The 14,344-nt window shown below is 39.7% G+C and overlaps 1 protein-coding gene across 2 annotated transcripts in view; it reads right to left on the bottom strand.

Moving 5' to 3' along the window:
- The window catches only part of COL5A2 (collagen type V alpha 2 chain), a 96,176-nt gene extending 82,037 nt beyond the window's left edge, over nt 1–14,139 (bottom strand). The window contains exon 1 of one of the 2 annotated variants that reach the window (XM_079311371.1): nt 13,869–14,139. Coding sequence is in view for 1 of the 2 variants with exons in the window: in XM_079311370.1 (XP_079167496.1) it covers nt 13,869–13,971 (103 nt within the window). In the remaining variant the exon portion in view is untranslated. The remainder of the gene's footprint in view (nt 1–13,868) is intronic. The other variant, XM_079311370.1, reaches the window with a different exon arrangement.
- Between the last annotated feature and the right edge of the window lie 205 nt (nt 14,140–14,344).

The following is a 14,344-nucleotide window of genomic DNA, read 5'->3' on the forward strand; positions in this document are numbered from 1 at the left end:
TGTTTCACTAATGGGAATTGATACATGTTAAAAAAACTAGTTCTCCCTTTTTACCCTCAAAGTAATTCATTGACAACAAAAACAATTTTGGAGTGAATGATACAGATGAGGTGTCTTTCATGGCATGAAATGGAGGGAAGGCACAGCATAGGGCATAACTAACCATGCATTTCCCATAACTGCACTGTAAGCTCTATAAAGTCCCTCCATTAAGTAAATTTTCTGTGCACACCTCATTGCTGTGGCTGGATTTATCTAATTAAGAAGTAATTAAGTTTGAGGTCAATATAGAAAAAGGCCTCATTCATCACTTGCAAGGTAAGCCGTCTCTGAAAACAATACACTCCAAGGAGCCCAGTGATAAAGGCATGGAGACAGAAGAGACAGCTGGTAAAGAATAAAACCTGTGACTGCTTTATTCAGAACATAATTACCCTTGAAAATCTCTCAAGGGCAATAAATTAAATCCCACATGCACACCTGGCAATAAACTCTGAAAGCACAGAATAGCATTGATGTCAATCAAAGCTTACAGAAGCATCTTCTTTCAAGCAGGACAGCACATAAAAATGTGTAACAATCTTTGGCAAAACATCCTCCTGCAACTGAGCTACACAATTGAATATTCCTGCCATTTTACTGTCAAGCTTGAGAGACCAGGAGAGCTTATAATACTGCCTCAAAAGTGCACTAAACAGGAACCAGGCTGTGCTTCAGACAGGCTCCAGAACTGGCTTTACAAACGTTCTCCCTTTCAATCAGGACTCCAGCACCTGATGTCCTGGTACCATCTTCCCTAATATTAACTTCTTATGAACGAAGGTAACATCTTAAACTGAGTGGGATACTTTCCTACACAACAAATTATTAATTTTAGGTAGCTGCTCAACTATTCATGTGTTAGGAAAATAGAGAATTCAAATGCCCGATGACTCAGAGAATATTCCTTAATCAGAAATACAAAGTCAGTTTGGATCAAAAAGAGCTGTAATATGTTTAAGTTTTTTCTGCTCTCTGTTCTGTTTTTACACTCTTATGCAGACTGCATAACATATAGACCAGCCTGTTCAAGGCATCTCCAGATTCTTCCTCTTTATTAGAAAAGTAATATTCATGGCCTGACCAAAAAGTCCACATTAGGGTTCATACTACTCACATTTCTTTCTGCAGAAAGTTTCTCTAAGTAGACATGGTCTAAAGCTCTGGTGCAACACATGCCACAAGCTTTCATCACATATGACATGCTAAAAATTTCACAGGCTACAAAAATCTGAATTTTGCAAGCATGTCAGACTCTTCCTCATAGGACTGTGAGTGTGCTAACACAGGTACTGGAATACTCATTGTGCATTTAGTTGGACTAAAAGGAGAACATTACCCTTCAGGCACTTTGCATGAAGACAATCTCATTTCCAAAACCAGAGCTCTCTGGTTGCAGGCTCCTACAAGTTTCCCACAGGATGGGAATTTAAAAACAAATAAAAAACAAACAAACAAAGCAAAACAACCAACAACAAAAAAAAGCAGTGTAAGCTAGAACAGAAAAAAAAAAGTGGTTTTTGAGGAAATACTTTGTGTTCTTTAGTAGCACATCTATCATTAGTGATAATAGATCTGTAATTTCTCACAGCCTCAAATCTACTGGGTTACAGAAATGTATGGCAGAGAATGGCACATTCCTACATCACCCTCAGGGACAGGGGCTATGTTTAGTTCATTAAGACTTGAAAGAAACATTTTAGATGCCTGAAGATATTGTGCTGCATTGCACAAAAATATAATTGCTGTAACTGCCTCTGTAATAACCTACAAGTTACACAGCAAATGCTTTTTTCTTTTTCATATGTGTAGTCCTGAAACATTGTTATTCTATTCCTAATCAAACTACAGATAAGTTTTTCAGTGTGACAGAGGCTACTGTCAGCCAGAACCATCTGCAATTTATTTTTATTAAACTTGCCTTAGTCATGCTTGTCCTATACCATTTGTTTATGTCTTCACAGAGCAAGGCAAACAGTACAAGAAGCATTACTTAAACAGGACACACAAAGGGCAAGAGAAGCTTCTTCTGCATTAGTTCTGAAATCCTTTGTCAAATCTTCATCTTCCTTATGCTAAATAACTCCAGGAAGAAGGGAGAAAAAACCAAAACAACTATGCCCATCCCCCTCAAAAATCTAACAAACTTATAGCCCTCCCATCCCTGTGAAAATATCCTGCCTACTGAGACAAATACTAAAAGAACCAAGCCTAAGCAAGATCTAGCCTCAAACTTCACAGTTTGTTAGATATCAAAAGAGGTCATAATAATTAGCTATTTGTCTTGCCTGATTCTGACAAAATGTCCTAAAGCTCACTCTGCCATTTCAATAAATAGTTTAATTCAAGACAAAAGCAAAAGCCAGAGGATCAGAGTCTGGTATTTACATCTCATTGTGAGCTGCATTCCATTGTATAAACAAGTTACTTAGAATTCTCTAAGTCTTGCAGACTTCAAGGAGGAATTTCAGTCTTTCAGCCTCCGGAAGGGAGGAGATTTAAGGAGAAAAAAAAGAAAAAAGAGAGAGAGAGTGAGAGAGAGAGAAAGTACATGTACACAAGAATAATACTTATTTAGCCATCTCATGAAGAAATAAAATCCACTTTGGGGTAAAAAAAAAAAAACAACTGTTTTTGTTTTGGTGACCAGAAGTTTAAGGTGGAAGTTCTGACAAACTAAAAGCTAACTTTAGTAGAAGCTTTTCCTTTTGCTAGAGCAGCCCCAGACCAATGCTTTCAAAGTAAACAACTGAAAGTCAGAAGATGAACCACTCCATTAATCCTAGCCACATTCAGATTTATACGATTACACTGGCCATTAAAGCCATAACATTTTTCTAGTGTGAGGAAACAAAAGGACAAACTGGGTAAAGACATGGGCTCAGCACAGCCTATACCTCTACTGTAATACCCTACAGCAAGTGTTGCACAGTGTCTCCCAGCTGTGTCCAAGAGCAAAGCCCAGAGGGCATTGTTCATTATTTGATGAAGCTCCACATTTCCAGGAGCTATACTCCTGCATCCTGAGACCATCCCAGCTAATTTGACAAATGGTGCATACTAAGTCTGGGTAACAATGCTATTTAAGAGTGCATGCCTTCACTCCAACTCTTATTTCAGCTCACAGATCAGCTTTAGCTTAAAAGCAGTGCTTTAAACATTTAACCAATGGGATAAGAAGACTTAAAAGAAAAAAAAAAAAAAAAAAAAAAAAGAAATAGCACAAGGAGAATGTCTTACTCTTTTTCTCAAGAGAACTCTACAGGTAGTAGTACCACTACAGGTAGTACCAATGATGTAACTTGAGCTTTGCATGCAGGGATGTGGATGCAGCAGGGTTGTGCTCTCTTCCATGGCATTTTGAAACTGTTCAGGAGTATTGGAATTGCTGTGATCCCAGTCCCAGTAAAAGAAAGGCAGGGTACTGTCACACCAGAAAGTTTCTTCTCATGGCATTGAGTCAACACTCACTGGCATTTATAAGACTCAGACTAAGTCATAGCTGTATCCTGTTAGAAAACAGGACCATAGGAGCATCCACTTTCCAGGCAGCCACATTCCCTTCTGCTATCATCACTCCAGCCTAGGGATCCCAAAGCATTCTTCCAGACAGAGCTATAGATCAGGATGTTAGAAGCACCAAGTGCCAAGTCACTCTCCAGACTAAAGTATGCTGAAGTCTGTCCCAAGCTTAAGCCTTTACTGAATCCCTTGTAGCTTCATGCAAAATTTAGCAGGAGTTCACCTATTATATTAAGCTTTATTAGGCACACAGATCATCTTGAGAATCCTGAAAGCCTTAACTTCCATGTTCTTCTGTATATGTGTATCGGAGATGATGCAAGAACCTTTACAATGTCAGATTTGAGCATAAAGCAAACAAACTAAAACAACTGAGATTCCCTTGGCTTCCTGTGAAACTAGAAACTGAGCCGTGTTTCTTACTGATCAGAGGAAGCCAAATCACATGAATTTGTGCAAAAAAATTGGCAGAGTTTATTTAAGATAACTATTCTATTTAGGATAACTCAGTTCAACTAATGAAATCTTACTTCAGAATAAAAGATCCTGAAGTTTGTTGCGCTTTTAAAGGAAAAATTGAAATAATTAAATTTTTCATTCATTAAGGAGAAAATAAAAGTATAAGTTGTCTCATTACAATAAATAAGACTATTCATGTGCTTCAAGTTAGGTTCTAAAGTACTCTCCTGAATGGGACATTTAAATTAGCAAATATTTACTTTCCATGTTCATTACATTCAAACACAAACAAAATAAACTGCCTGTAAAATAGATAAATTCCATACTGCAGAGGTTTCCTAGGAAACCAGGAAAGGCTCAAAGAAACAGAGAACAGCTGGAGCAAAAAAAAAAAAGCCAACCCCAAGACCTAAGTGCTCCATATCCTCATTTTAAAAACCACTAGAATGCTATCTCTAACAAACATTAAAGCAGTGCCTTTCACACTGGTTGGCCCTGGCACTCTTCATAAGGGCAAACATGCCCATCCTAAAGAGATCAAGATTTAGCTCTTCTCTCCCCATCATTTCACCTTGCTCTCCAAAAAACAGTAACAAACCAAGAACTGTAAGTGTTTTGTTAAACTGTGGTAAAGCTGCAGAGTGTTGGCATGTACACTAAAAAGGACAGCCAGACCCAGAGAGGTGCCTACTGAAACCTTACAGCAAGCAGGTGATTCACTAGCCAGGGATTTCTTTGCTGAGGAGCCAGATTCCACTTCTGAAACCAGCCAGCTATTCAACATGAAAATCCATGCCATTCCAGAAATGTATTATTAGCACAATGACTCAGTATGTATATTGCAGAAGTAGCCTAAGGCTTTATTTGATATCAAGGATGCTTTGTGCTCTGCACTCCACAAAGTCATAGGAAGGCCCTGCACTTCACAGTGAAAATATAAAAGCATGTCACAGTTATTGAAACTCAGTGTCCAGGTTTAGCTGGATTTTTCCATCATTACAGAGAAAGAAAAAAAGGGCAACTTTTCTAACCTCAGTCCTAATTTTTGACTTAGGCTCCCAGCACTGTGCCAGTGACTGCTATAATTCCAAGACTCAGAGCAGTGACAGCAGCCATACTGCCATGCTGGCTCTTTCTTCCTCACATGGCTCCATTTTCCATGTTCTGCTCTCTTGTCACCAGGCTCAATGCCTCTGAAATCAGGTTCTTCTCTTCCTCTGTTGCCGCCAATGCCTGTTCCAGTACTCTCTGCCTCTTGCCAAAGCAAGCATTAAACATCTGGAAACCATCCTCAATTGCTCTCACCAGTGAGGTGCATCTGCCTTGTAGTTCCTATACAGTGAGAGCACAACACACTCACATATATATATATAATATACAATACATATATCTAACACACTATATCATAAACTACTTTAATCTTTACCATGCAGTAAGTCACTAACACATGGTACATCCTTTAAAGATGTGAGCATATACACTGGAGAGCTTTACAGACCACAACACTCCTGATTCAAGAGAATTCTAAAGTACAGATATTTACTCCTAGAACTGTGTTCTTTTCCTTGCCCATGAAATCTTTTTAGTATTAGAAACAAACAAGATTTCAATGCACACATTATTGTATGCTGGTTTGGGAATCTTAAGGATAAAAGAAGTCACTCTGATGGAAAATTAATACAGAGGAAAAGAGATAGCACTTTTTTCCTGTGCCTCTGAAGGAGTGGAAAATGCAAGCTATTTCCATCCCTTTTCCACAGCCTGAAGTCACAACAGGACAATGACCCCTCGGTTGTATGGAGCTGAGGGCTTCTCAAGAGGTCCAAGCCCCATCACACTCCCAAGCCCTCTCTGGAAGTTCCTGCCCCTTGCTTCCCTTCCTCTTCTATTCTCAGTGCTTTCCACATACTGAAGATTATTCAGAAGAATGTCAGGAAGCCTCCAGGAGCCTTTGAGAAGTGAGATAATCCAGATACACAATGGTATCTTTTCTACCAAGAGGCCTCAGATGTAAGCAAGAAAGCCAAAAGTAGATCATACTTGGTTAAAAAGTTAATTTGTTTATTGATTATATCACTTGTTATCTATAATTATAATTCATATTTCGGACCAACTAAATTCAGAGTTGTTTTTTCTGAAATAGCATAGACAGCTTAAAAGTAACTAAATCATCCTCAGTATTTGGAAATTGAGACATTCCAGCTGAGGGAAAAAAACTCCTACTTTAAAGTATACAGAAAATAAGTAATAAATAAGTGTCATAGGATAGCAATCACTATGGCAATTCATCACATTTGTATTAGATCAGAAAATTTGATAGAATCCTGTAAAGAAAGTATTTGTGAAAAGCTGAGCGTAAACCAACTTCTGTTTGCTACTTCTACTTTAATTTTTCCTTAAATATTTTTTCTTGATCTACTGGGATGTTTATCCTGACAGGAGATGTGAGATTTCAGACTGGAAAGTGACTTAATTTCAATCAAACTTGTCCATGATTTCCTGAAAAAGAGAGAACTGCTTTAAACAAAATGCTCCCTCAGCATAACCTCTGAGGTTACCTATGATAATACAGCTGGCCTGAGACAGTTCTCAAACAAGGAAGTTTCCTTCTGGCTTTTAGCTGTATTTTCAATATCATTTTAATGTGAAGCAATAATCTTGGAGCAACTGGGCCACGACAAAGTCGCAGAAGGCAGGTTTAGATTAGATATTAGAAAGAAATTCTCTCCTGTGTGTTGGGTGAAGCACTGGAACAGGTTGCTCAGAGAAGTTGTGGCTACCTCATCCATGGAAGTATCCAAGGCTGGGTTGGATGGAGCTTGGAGCAACCTGGGATAGTGAAAAGTGTCCCTGCCCAGGGTAGGGGGTGAAATGTCATGGGCTTTAAGATCCCTTCCATCCTGAATAGTTGTATGATGACTCTTATCTCCCTCGATCTCTTCCTACACTAAACTGCCATTATGCCCATAATCCTGCACTTCAGGTGGCCAGCTTGCTGAAGGATGCTGGCAAGAACTTAATGACCAAAGAATATTTGGAGAAGATACTGTATGGACCTTCTCTGCCAGACATCTACTACTCAGCAGGGATCAGACCTCAGGGAGACAGTTTGCTCTTCTGTTCTTACTCTAAATGAGTTCATGTCCAAAGCTCTGAATCCCTGCCAGCAGTATCAGAGTTGCTGTTTGTGTTTCTATTCAGCCACATTATCCAAAGAACAAGGGCACAAAGATTCAAATTAATTCTTTAGTCCTCCCATGCTACTGCTCCATAGTACAAAGGGTATAAATGAAAAGTAGCGAAGACACAGAACACCATGAAAGCTTTACAGTATAAAAACATATTCATTATATCACTCTCCTAACTATACTGCTCACACAAAGCTGCAGAAAAATGCAAACTCTCTGAAGCTCCAATCAAGTTTCAGCTGGTAGCAGCATGGCCAAGGAACAAGCTTAGGACAGCTCTCCAAAGACTAGACCTATCTTCAGCAGCAGATACAAACAGAATCCCAAGGGTCTGCATGAATAGAAGCTCCCTGGACAGGGAGCATCCCACCACTGGCCCTCTGACAATCATTCTTAGTCTTCATGCTTATATAACACATGACCTTTCTGCAGCAAATGCGGGTGGGATAGCGGAATAATGGAATTGTTTCTCACTGCAAGAATAAAAGACAGCACAGCAGGCTATGAAAAATGTATGTTGCTTACTAAGAAGAGATAATTGTAAGCAACGGTTTGGATATTTTAATTACCACAGCTTACCACCATCAAGGCTTCCAGCATGCTACTGTTTTCATAATTATAAATCAAATTATAAAATAACCATTTATATAAAAATAATTGTGTTACTTCCTATAGTTAATACCACTGGTTTATGTTTCCGGTAGTTCAGGAACAGCACTAACACTTCAAAAGTCTCAAATTTAAGTTAGGAAAAGCACAGAATCACAGAACAATCCATGACCAGAAAAATAAAAAGTATCTGGAGACACACACACAATGCACTGATTACATAAAAGACTTAAACAATATGTGATGCCACCCCCTGGGGTACCTCTCTTACTCTGAGTGTTACATGACTTATGAGCCATTTTTCTCCATCTTGAAAGTACCTGATTTCTCATTTTATACCATGAAGAGAAATTAATTTTCTTCATTAAACTTGAAATTAATGTATCCTACATTCCAGTTCAAACCATACCTGACCCTCTGCACGTGACAGTCTCACCAGGGCATTCAAAGACAAGGAACAAGGTGGGTCTGTTGCAGCTTGAGATTTCAGGCAGTGCAACAATCCTTCCTCGTGCTCTGAAAGTTCAAACTCCAAGAAGCCTTTGTCAAAAACTGAAATACCAAGTTAATCTGATTAATTTATTCATTTAACATTAAAGGATACTTGGGTTTACCTTGTTGGCTATATTAAGAATGGGGGGTTTGTCTAACCACTGAAGTGCAAGTCCAGTCTCTCTTCCCTGACTCAACTGAGAATCCACTGGATTAACACTTTGATTTATTCTTTCTAAGAAGAATTTCTGAGAAAATTATATCATCAGGACTTTACACGCAAAAATGTGCAGGGTCAAATGACAAACATAAGTGAAACAGTGCACATATAAGGATAGATCACATGCTTCCAGCTGGAATTTCGACTATTTTTTATTACTTTGTTATTTCTTGGCACTGAGTTTGTTGCCTTCCTCTGTATACGGAAAAATAGTTGTATACAGGCCATGAACATCTGTTCAGTTTTTTTAAAGGATTATATTGTTGCATGAAGGTCTGCCTTTGCAGTTTCTGCTTTCCTGCACATACACACAATCTGTGTTTCTTTTCACAAAAAACACCAAAACCAAGTTATGTGGCAAGTTGACCACTTTTAATGCTAGCCACAAAAAAATTGTAACATACAATTTACCCAGATAGTAAATACAACTTGAACACCAAGATTTGTTCCTAAGCAGGGTTTCCTAGGAGCATTTATCATCACTCAAAGGATTTGATAGCTAGTTCTTTTTTTCTGAAAACTTCTAAAGCATTAGCAAGTTAAAAAAACCTTATTTTTAACCAACTTACATTTAACTATTGTTAAACAAGATTAATCCTGCATGCTTTACATGAACAAATCAAGGTGATAGAATGTTATCACACTGAAACAAATTGCAAGGATGAAAAGACCTCACCAAGAAATGAAGACTGAGCATGTCAAAACATGAGTAATGAAATGACCATTTGGTTTCCATGGCAATAATCCATATTTGTAAACATCATGGGGAAAAAAAATGCCTGCACTAACAAACACAACATGCAATTATTCTTCAATCACAAAGTATTTTCCAAAAATTGACAAGCTAATGTGAATAGTTTAGCATGACTCCCAATTTTATATATTCCATAACTTTGCTCAAACTTTTGCTCAGGCTAAACAGAAGGAATCCTCTTGAGGAGACTTCCTGTAGAAATTTCTATATAGACTATCCTTCCCACACTTCTACAGTCAGGAAAATCAACCCCAAATATTCTAAGTCAATGAGTTAGTCCCCACAAAATTACAACTTTGTCTAATAGATACTAGATTCCCATTTGCTGCTTGTTTAAAGTTGTATTAATTTCTATTTTTGAATTATTTGCTCTGCTTAACCCCCGAACATATATACCTACATGCACACACACAAGCAGACTTTCTCACTAAGAAAGCAGAGATACAGAGATAAGAGAGCAATCCAGAGATCTCAGATTTGGGGGGAAAAAAAGATTCAATACAGCACACCCAGAGGATCAGGCCCAGCCAGCACAGGTTTATGAAAAGCAGGTCTTGCTTGACCAACCTGACCTTCTCTTTATGACAAGGTGACCCTCATATGGCATGAGGAAAAGGCTGGGATGTTGTCTACCTGGAACTTAGTAAAGCTTTGGTCACTGTTTCCCATGGCATTCTCTCAGAGAGATTGGCTGCTCATGGCTTGCATGGGTGCACTGCCCACTGGGTAAAAAACTGTCTGGATGGCCAAGCCCTAAGATTGGTGGTGAATGGAGTTAAATCCAGTTGGCATCTGGTCACCAGTGGTGTTCCCCAGGGCTTAATACTGGGCCCAGTCCTGTTCAATATCTTTGCCAATGACTACATGAGGGGATCACAGCAAGTTCACAGCCAACATCAATCTGAGCTGTAGCAGTGCTGTGCAAACAGTTGGATTCAATGATCTTAAGGGTCTTTTCCAATCTAAACAATAATTCTGCAATTCTAAGTATTATCTGATCCTCACTAAAATTGTCACTATTCTAAAAACAGGGGTGTGTGCTTTTGTTTTTTTCTTCCAATAGAATCACACAATATCATTTTCCTTAGGAGTTATGAGAACTCTTAACATAGATGAAAGACCCATAAAATCTAAAGAAGCATTTGGCACAAATACTCAATAATTCTCCTACTTTCTCATAGCTACAGAGGACTTTCACTTGCCATCTTATTCCCAACACTTGCCCCATCATGGGGACTGTGCAAAGTAACAACATCCCATCTCCCTAAAGACAATATCAGTGAGAAGATAATGGACAGAGTTAACAGCCTCCATTCCACCAGCTGAGCGCTTTGTGTCTCCAAAGTCAGTCCACTCACCTGTCTCCCTTGCATGGTTTCCAGACAAAATGAAAGACCTTGAGAATTCAATAAAGGCAAAGGGGATCATTAATCTAAACAGAACAATGACCTTTCTTATTTTTTTCCTCATTCACACTCTCAAACAAGGCAAATTAGATACTTTTAACTCAATACCAGGGCTCACACTGATCTCAGCTGAAGGAGGGCTGACACAAAAAGAGGTGGACAGGAAAATGTAATTCAGACAAAGGTATGCTGCAAAAACTAATGAAACCGAAAGGCAAGTATAGGATTGAAAAGAAATATGGGAGATGGTGGCAATAAACCACCACCACCATGCCCACACACAATTTGCACAGACAACTCTTCTTGGTCAAGGTGATTCCCACAATTTCAAATCTGACTCCTGTGTACTGACTGAAGGTGTGTTTCTAATTTATTTTTTAAAATACTTTTACACTCCCAAGTGGATGGGAAAGGATCCCAAAAGCACACTCTGCTTTTGCTAGTAGTTTACTGTATCTCAAGCCATAGGGAAAGAGGAAGGATTGTAGCACCAAAGGTTCAGCGCTTCCAGATATTCAACATTCAAACAGCACAAAATTTCGGTCACCTCCTGGGCAGTTTTTGATCCTGTTGTACTTCTGAACTAGACCAGATCTCAACAAAGAATTTAAAACCAGGATCTTTCAGTCCTTCTAGGATTTTGCAGCACTGAACCCTATTGATAAATAACTTTTAAATAGGGACATTTAAACAGTCAGTCTCAAAATGACCAATTTTTCTGTACTAGGTTTGGAAGTGTCTTGTTTTCACATATTTGCATGCATTTTCAGCACATGCACCATGTAGCATTACTAGCCAATTGCTCTAGAGCAGAACAGATCAATCTGTAATGGTTTCAAGAGAAAAACAAAATAATAAAGAAACTGGCATTACTTAAAAGCACAGCAATATTAAGTGCCAAGAAATTAAATTACTCTTAAAAAGTATGTTTGGTTTGAAGAAGTATTAACATACTTCCATTAAGGTTTGTTAACCATATTACCTGCTATATTATATTCATCTTATCTATCAATATCAATCCCCCCGATGATAAATTCTGCAGCATACTACCACAAAAGCTATTCCTTTCTGCCACTGTGTTTAAAGTTGACAAGCAGTATTCAACCGTTCTTATTTTTTCTGGGATTGTCATGAAAAATGATGGGTACAACACTGGTTTACACCCTTTCTGAAAGCCAGATAGATTTTTCCTAGTCTACTCTTCTTGAAGTGCCTTTCTTGTTTTCCCAGATACCTCTAATATTTGTTTATCTGGTAGTACCTATATTCAAGTAGTACATAAGTGAATGAGAAATTAAGCAACTCTACAGACAAAGTCACCTGCAGTATAATGTTGACTAATGTTAGACCTCTGCACAAATATCAACCCAAGACAAACTAAGGATTAGTCTTGTCCACTCTTCAGCATTTGTAGACTTCAATCAGGAACTAAATGAAAGGTGAAATCCATTTCTAATGCAATTAAACCAGACAAATGTGTAGAATGCACCCTACTTCTATCTTCACTGCACCAACCCTCACATCACACTAAAACAGATTGGGGTTTGATTTTCTTTTAATACAATGAACATTGGAGAAGGGTTTGTACAGCAGACAAAAGCTAATAATTCTCTAACAGGAAGATGAGTAAGTGATGTAAGTGTAAACAGATGTCACTAATTTATTACAATATATTTTGTTCTCTGAGTTACCACATACCTCTCAGTTGCCTCAGCCATCGGCACATGGGAAATACATCCCAGAACATGTTGCTACATTACTGGCCTATCCCATAATTTCCATAATTCCAACAATCTAGTAAATTACATGTAATAGCCTCACAGAAAACTAAATTTTGCAATTTTTTTGAATAGGCAAAGAGCTGTAATTTTTATTAAATGGATACCAAAAATGAAGTCAGTATTTTTACAAGTGGTTTTTTTTTGTATTACATGTAACTGAAAAATGCATAATATATGCTTCCCTTTATGGCGAATATATGAATTACACTCACAAGCTTATAAAAAGTGCCCCCTCTATGGGACTTCTTACACTTACAGCTGTGCACGAGCAGGACAGGCTCATTTTGCTTTGTAGAACAAAAGTTTCAGAAATATGGCACTGGTTTATTCATCAGGCTTTGACTCCTCCTCACTTATGCAATCCAGCGTATTACCAGAGCAGTTCAGTTACAAGAAAAATTACACTCTCAAAAATACACGGTAAAGAAAGTGCAAACTGCATTGTAGGGTACTTCCTACAAGGTTCTGGAATGCCCTACAAAGTCCTTGTAGGGCATAATTTGGAAAAGAAGCCAGTGTTACATATAAGAAGCCTAGGAAGTACGTTCAGGAGTACAATAGTTCCAGACTGTCCCACAGCCAGGCTGCTCACATTTCAGGAAATCAACACAGATCACCACATCCATCCCGACTGATGAAAGAGCGCAGTCACTACGCCTTCTCCTGCCCGTCAGTGCCTCTCTCGCAGGCACTGAAATGCCATTAAACGCGGATGGCCACCAAGCCGCCGCAGGCAGCGCAGGTCGGGCGCTGCGGCTCGCAGCTCTGCCCGCACGGAGCTTGCCCCGAGCCGCAGCTGCCCCGCTCCGCCAGCCCCGGGCAGAGGGGAGGCTCTGCGCCATCCTCGGCATCAGGCAGCCCCTCCGCAAGAGCCTGGGGGGAACGAGCCGCACAAGGAAAGAAAGGAAAATGAAAAGGGGGAGGGGTGAAAAAAGGGAGAATCCACGTTTCTGCATTTCTCTAAAACAAAGAATGTGAGAAAGCAGATGTAGTTCAGCGCAAACGACTCCACCCTGCGAGGCTTCGGTGTTTACTCTCCCAGCTCGCTTGCCCAGCTGTCCTCCAGCCGCGTCCCAAGTCCTTTCTTTTGGTGGGAACTTCCCAGCGGCCGCAGCCCCGCCGGACGGGGGGCTCAGCCCGAGCGCCCCGCGGCAGCACTTGGCCTTTGACCGCCCCTCCCGCTCTGTGCCCGCAGCGAGCGCCGCAAGCCTCGGTCTTCCGCTCAAAAACCCAAAGCGCGAACCCCTCTCTGCCCCCTCCTCAATATGAGAAAGCAAAAGTCTTACTCTCGTACCCCTGAGGTTTTCCACTCCACTTAAAAGCCAAATCACACAATATACACACTGCATGCAAAGAGAGGGATTATGATAGTTGTTTTAGAGGTAGAGAGAAACTCACCAACTTCATACTCTTCCACTTCTTGCGCTTTTATGGTTACAAATCGGCCTAATAAAGCAGTGAGGATGAAAAAAGTTCTCGTTTGTACCAAGACTGCCATCATGCCTAGATATTAGACATGTATCCTCCCTGGGCAGCAAAAAGTACAGAATCGTAAGGTTATTTTAGCACCATGAAGCCAGCTGAGCAGTCGTTCTGCCTTTCCACATCAGTTCCAGGACAAAGTCTGCGAGCCCTCTTTTCAGCACCAGCTCCAGCGCAGTCTGCAAACACTCCTTTCAGGGGATGCAGCTTTAAATAGGAAGAATGCTGCCTCCACTTTCTTCCTGCCCCTTTTCAGCTCGTTCAGGCTCCTAATCATCCACTCCCTGCCAAGCAACAGTCTGATTGATGGTAAATAACCGAATCAGAGCTGGCTTCACTATTCCTTGAACTTTTCTCTTTACGAGCACACTTGCAGGATATTTTCCTGCTGC

The sequence above is a fragment of the Erithacus rubecula genome (assembly GCF_903797595.1).
Source record: "Erithacus rubecula genome assembly, chromosome: 8".
Classification (NCBI taxonomy): Eukaryota; Metazoa; Chordata; class Aves; order Passeriformes; family Muscicapidae; genus Erithacus; species Erithacus rubecula.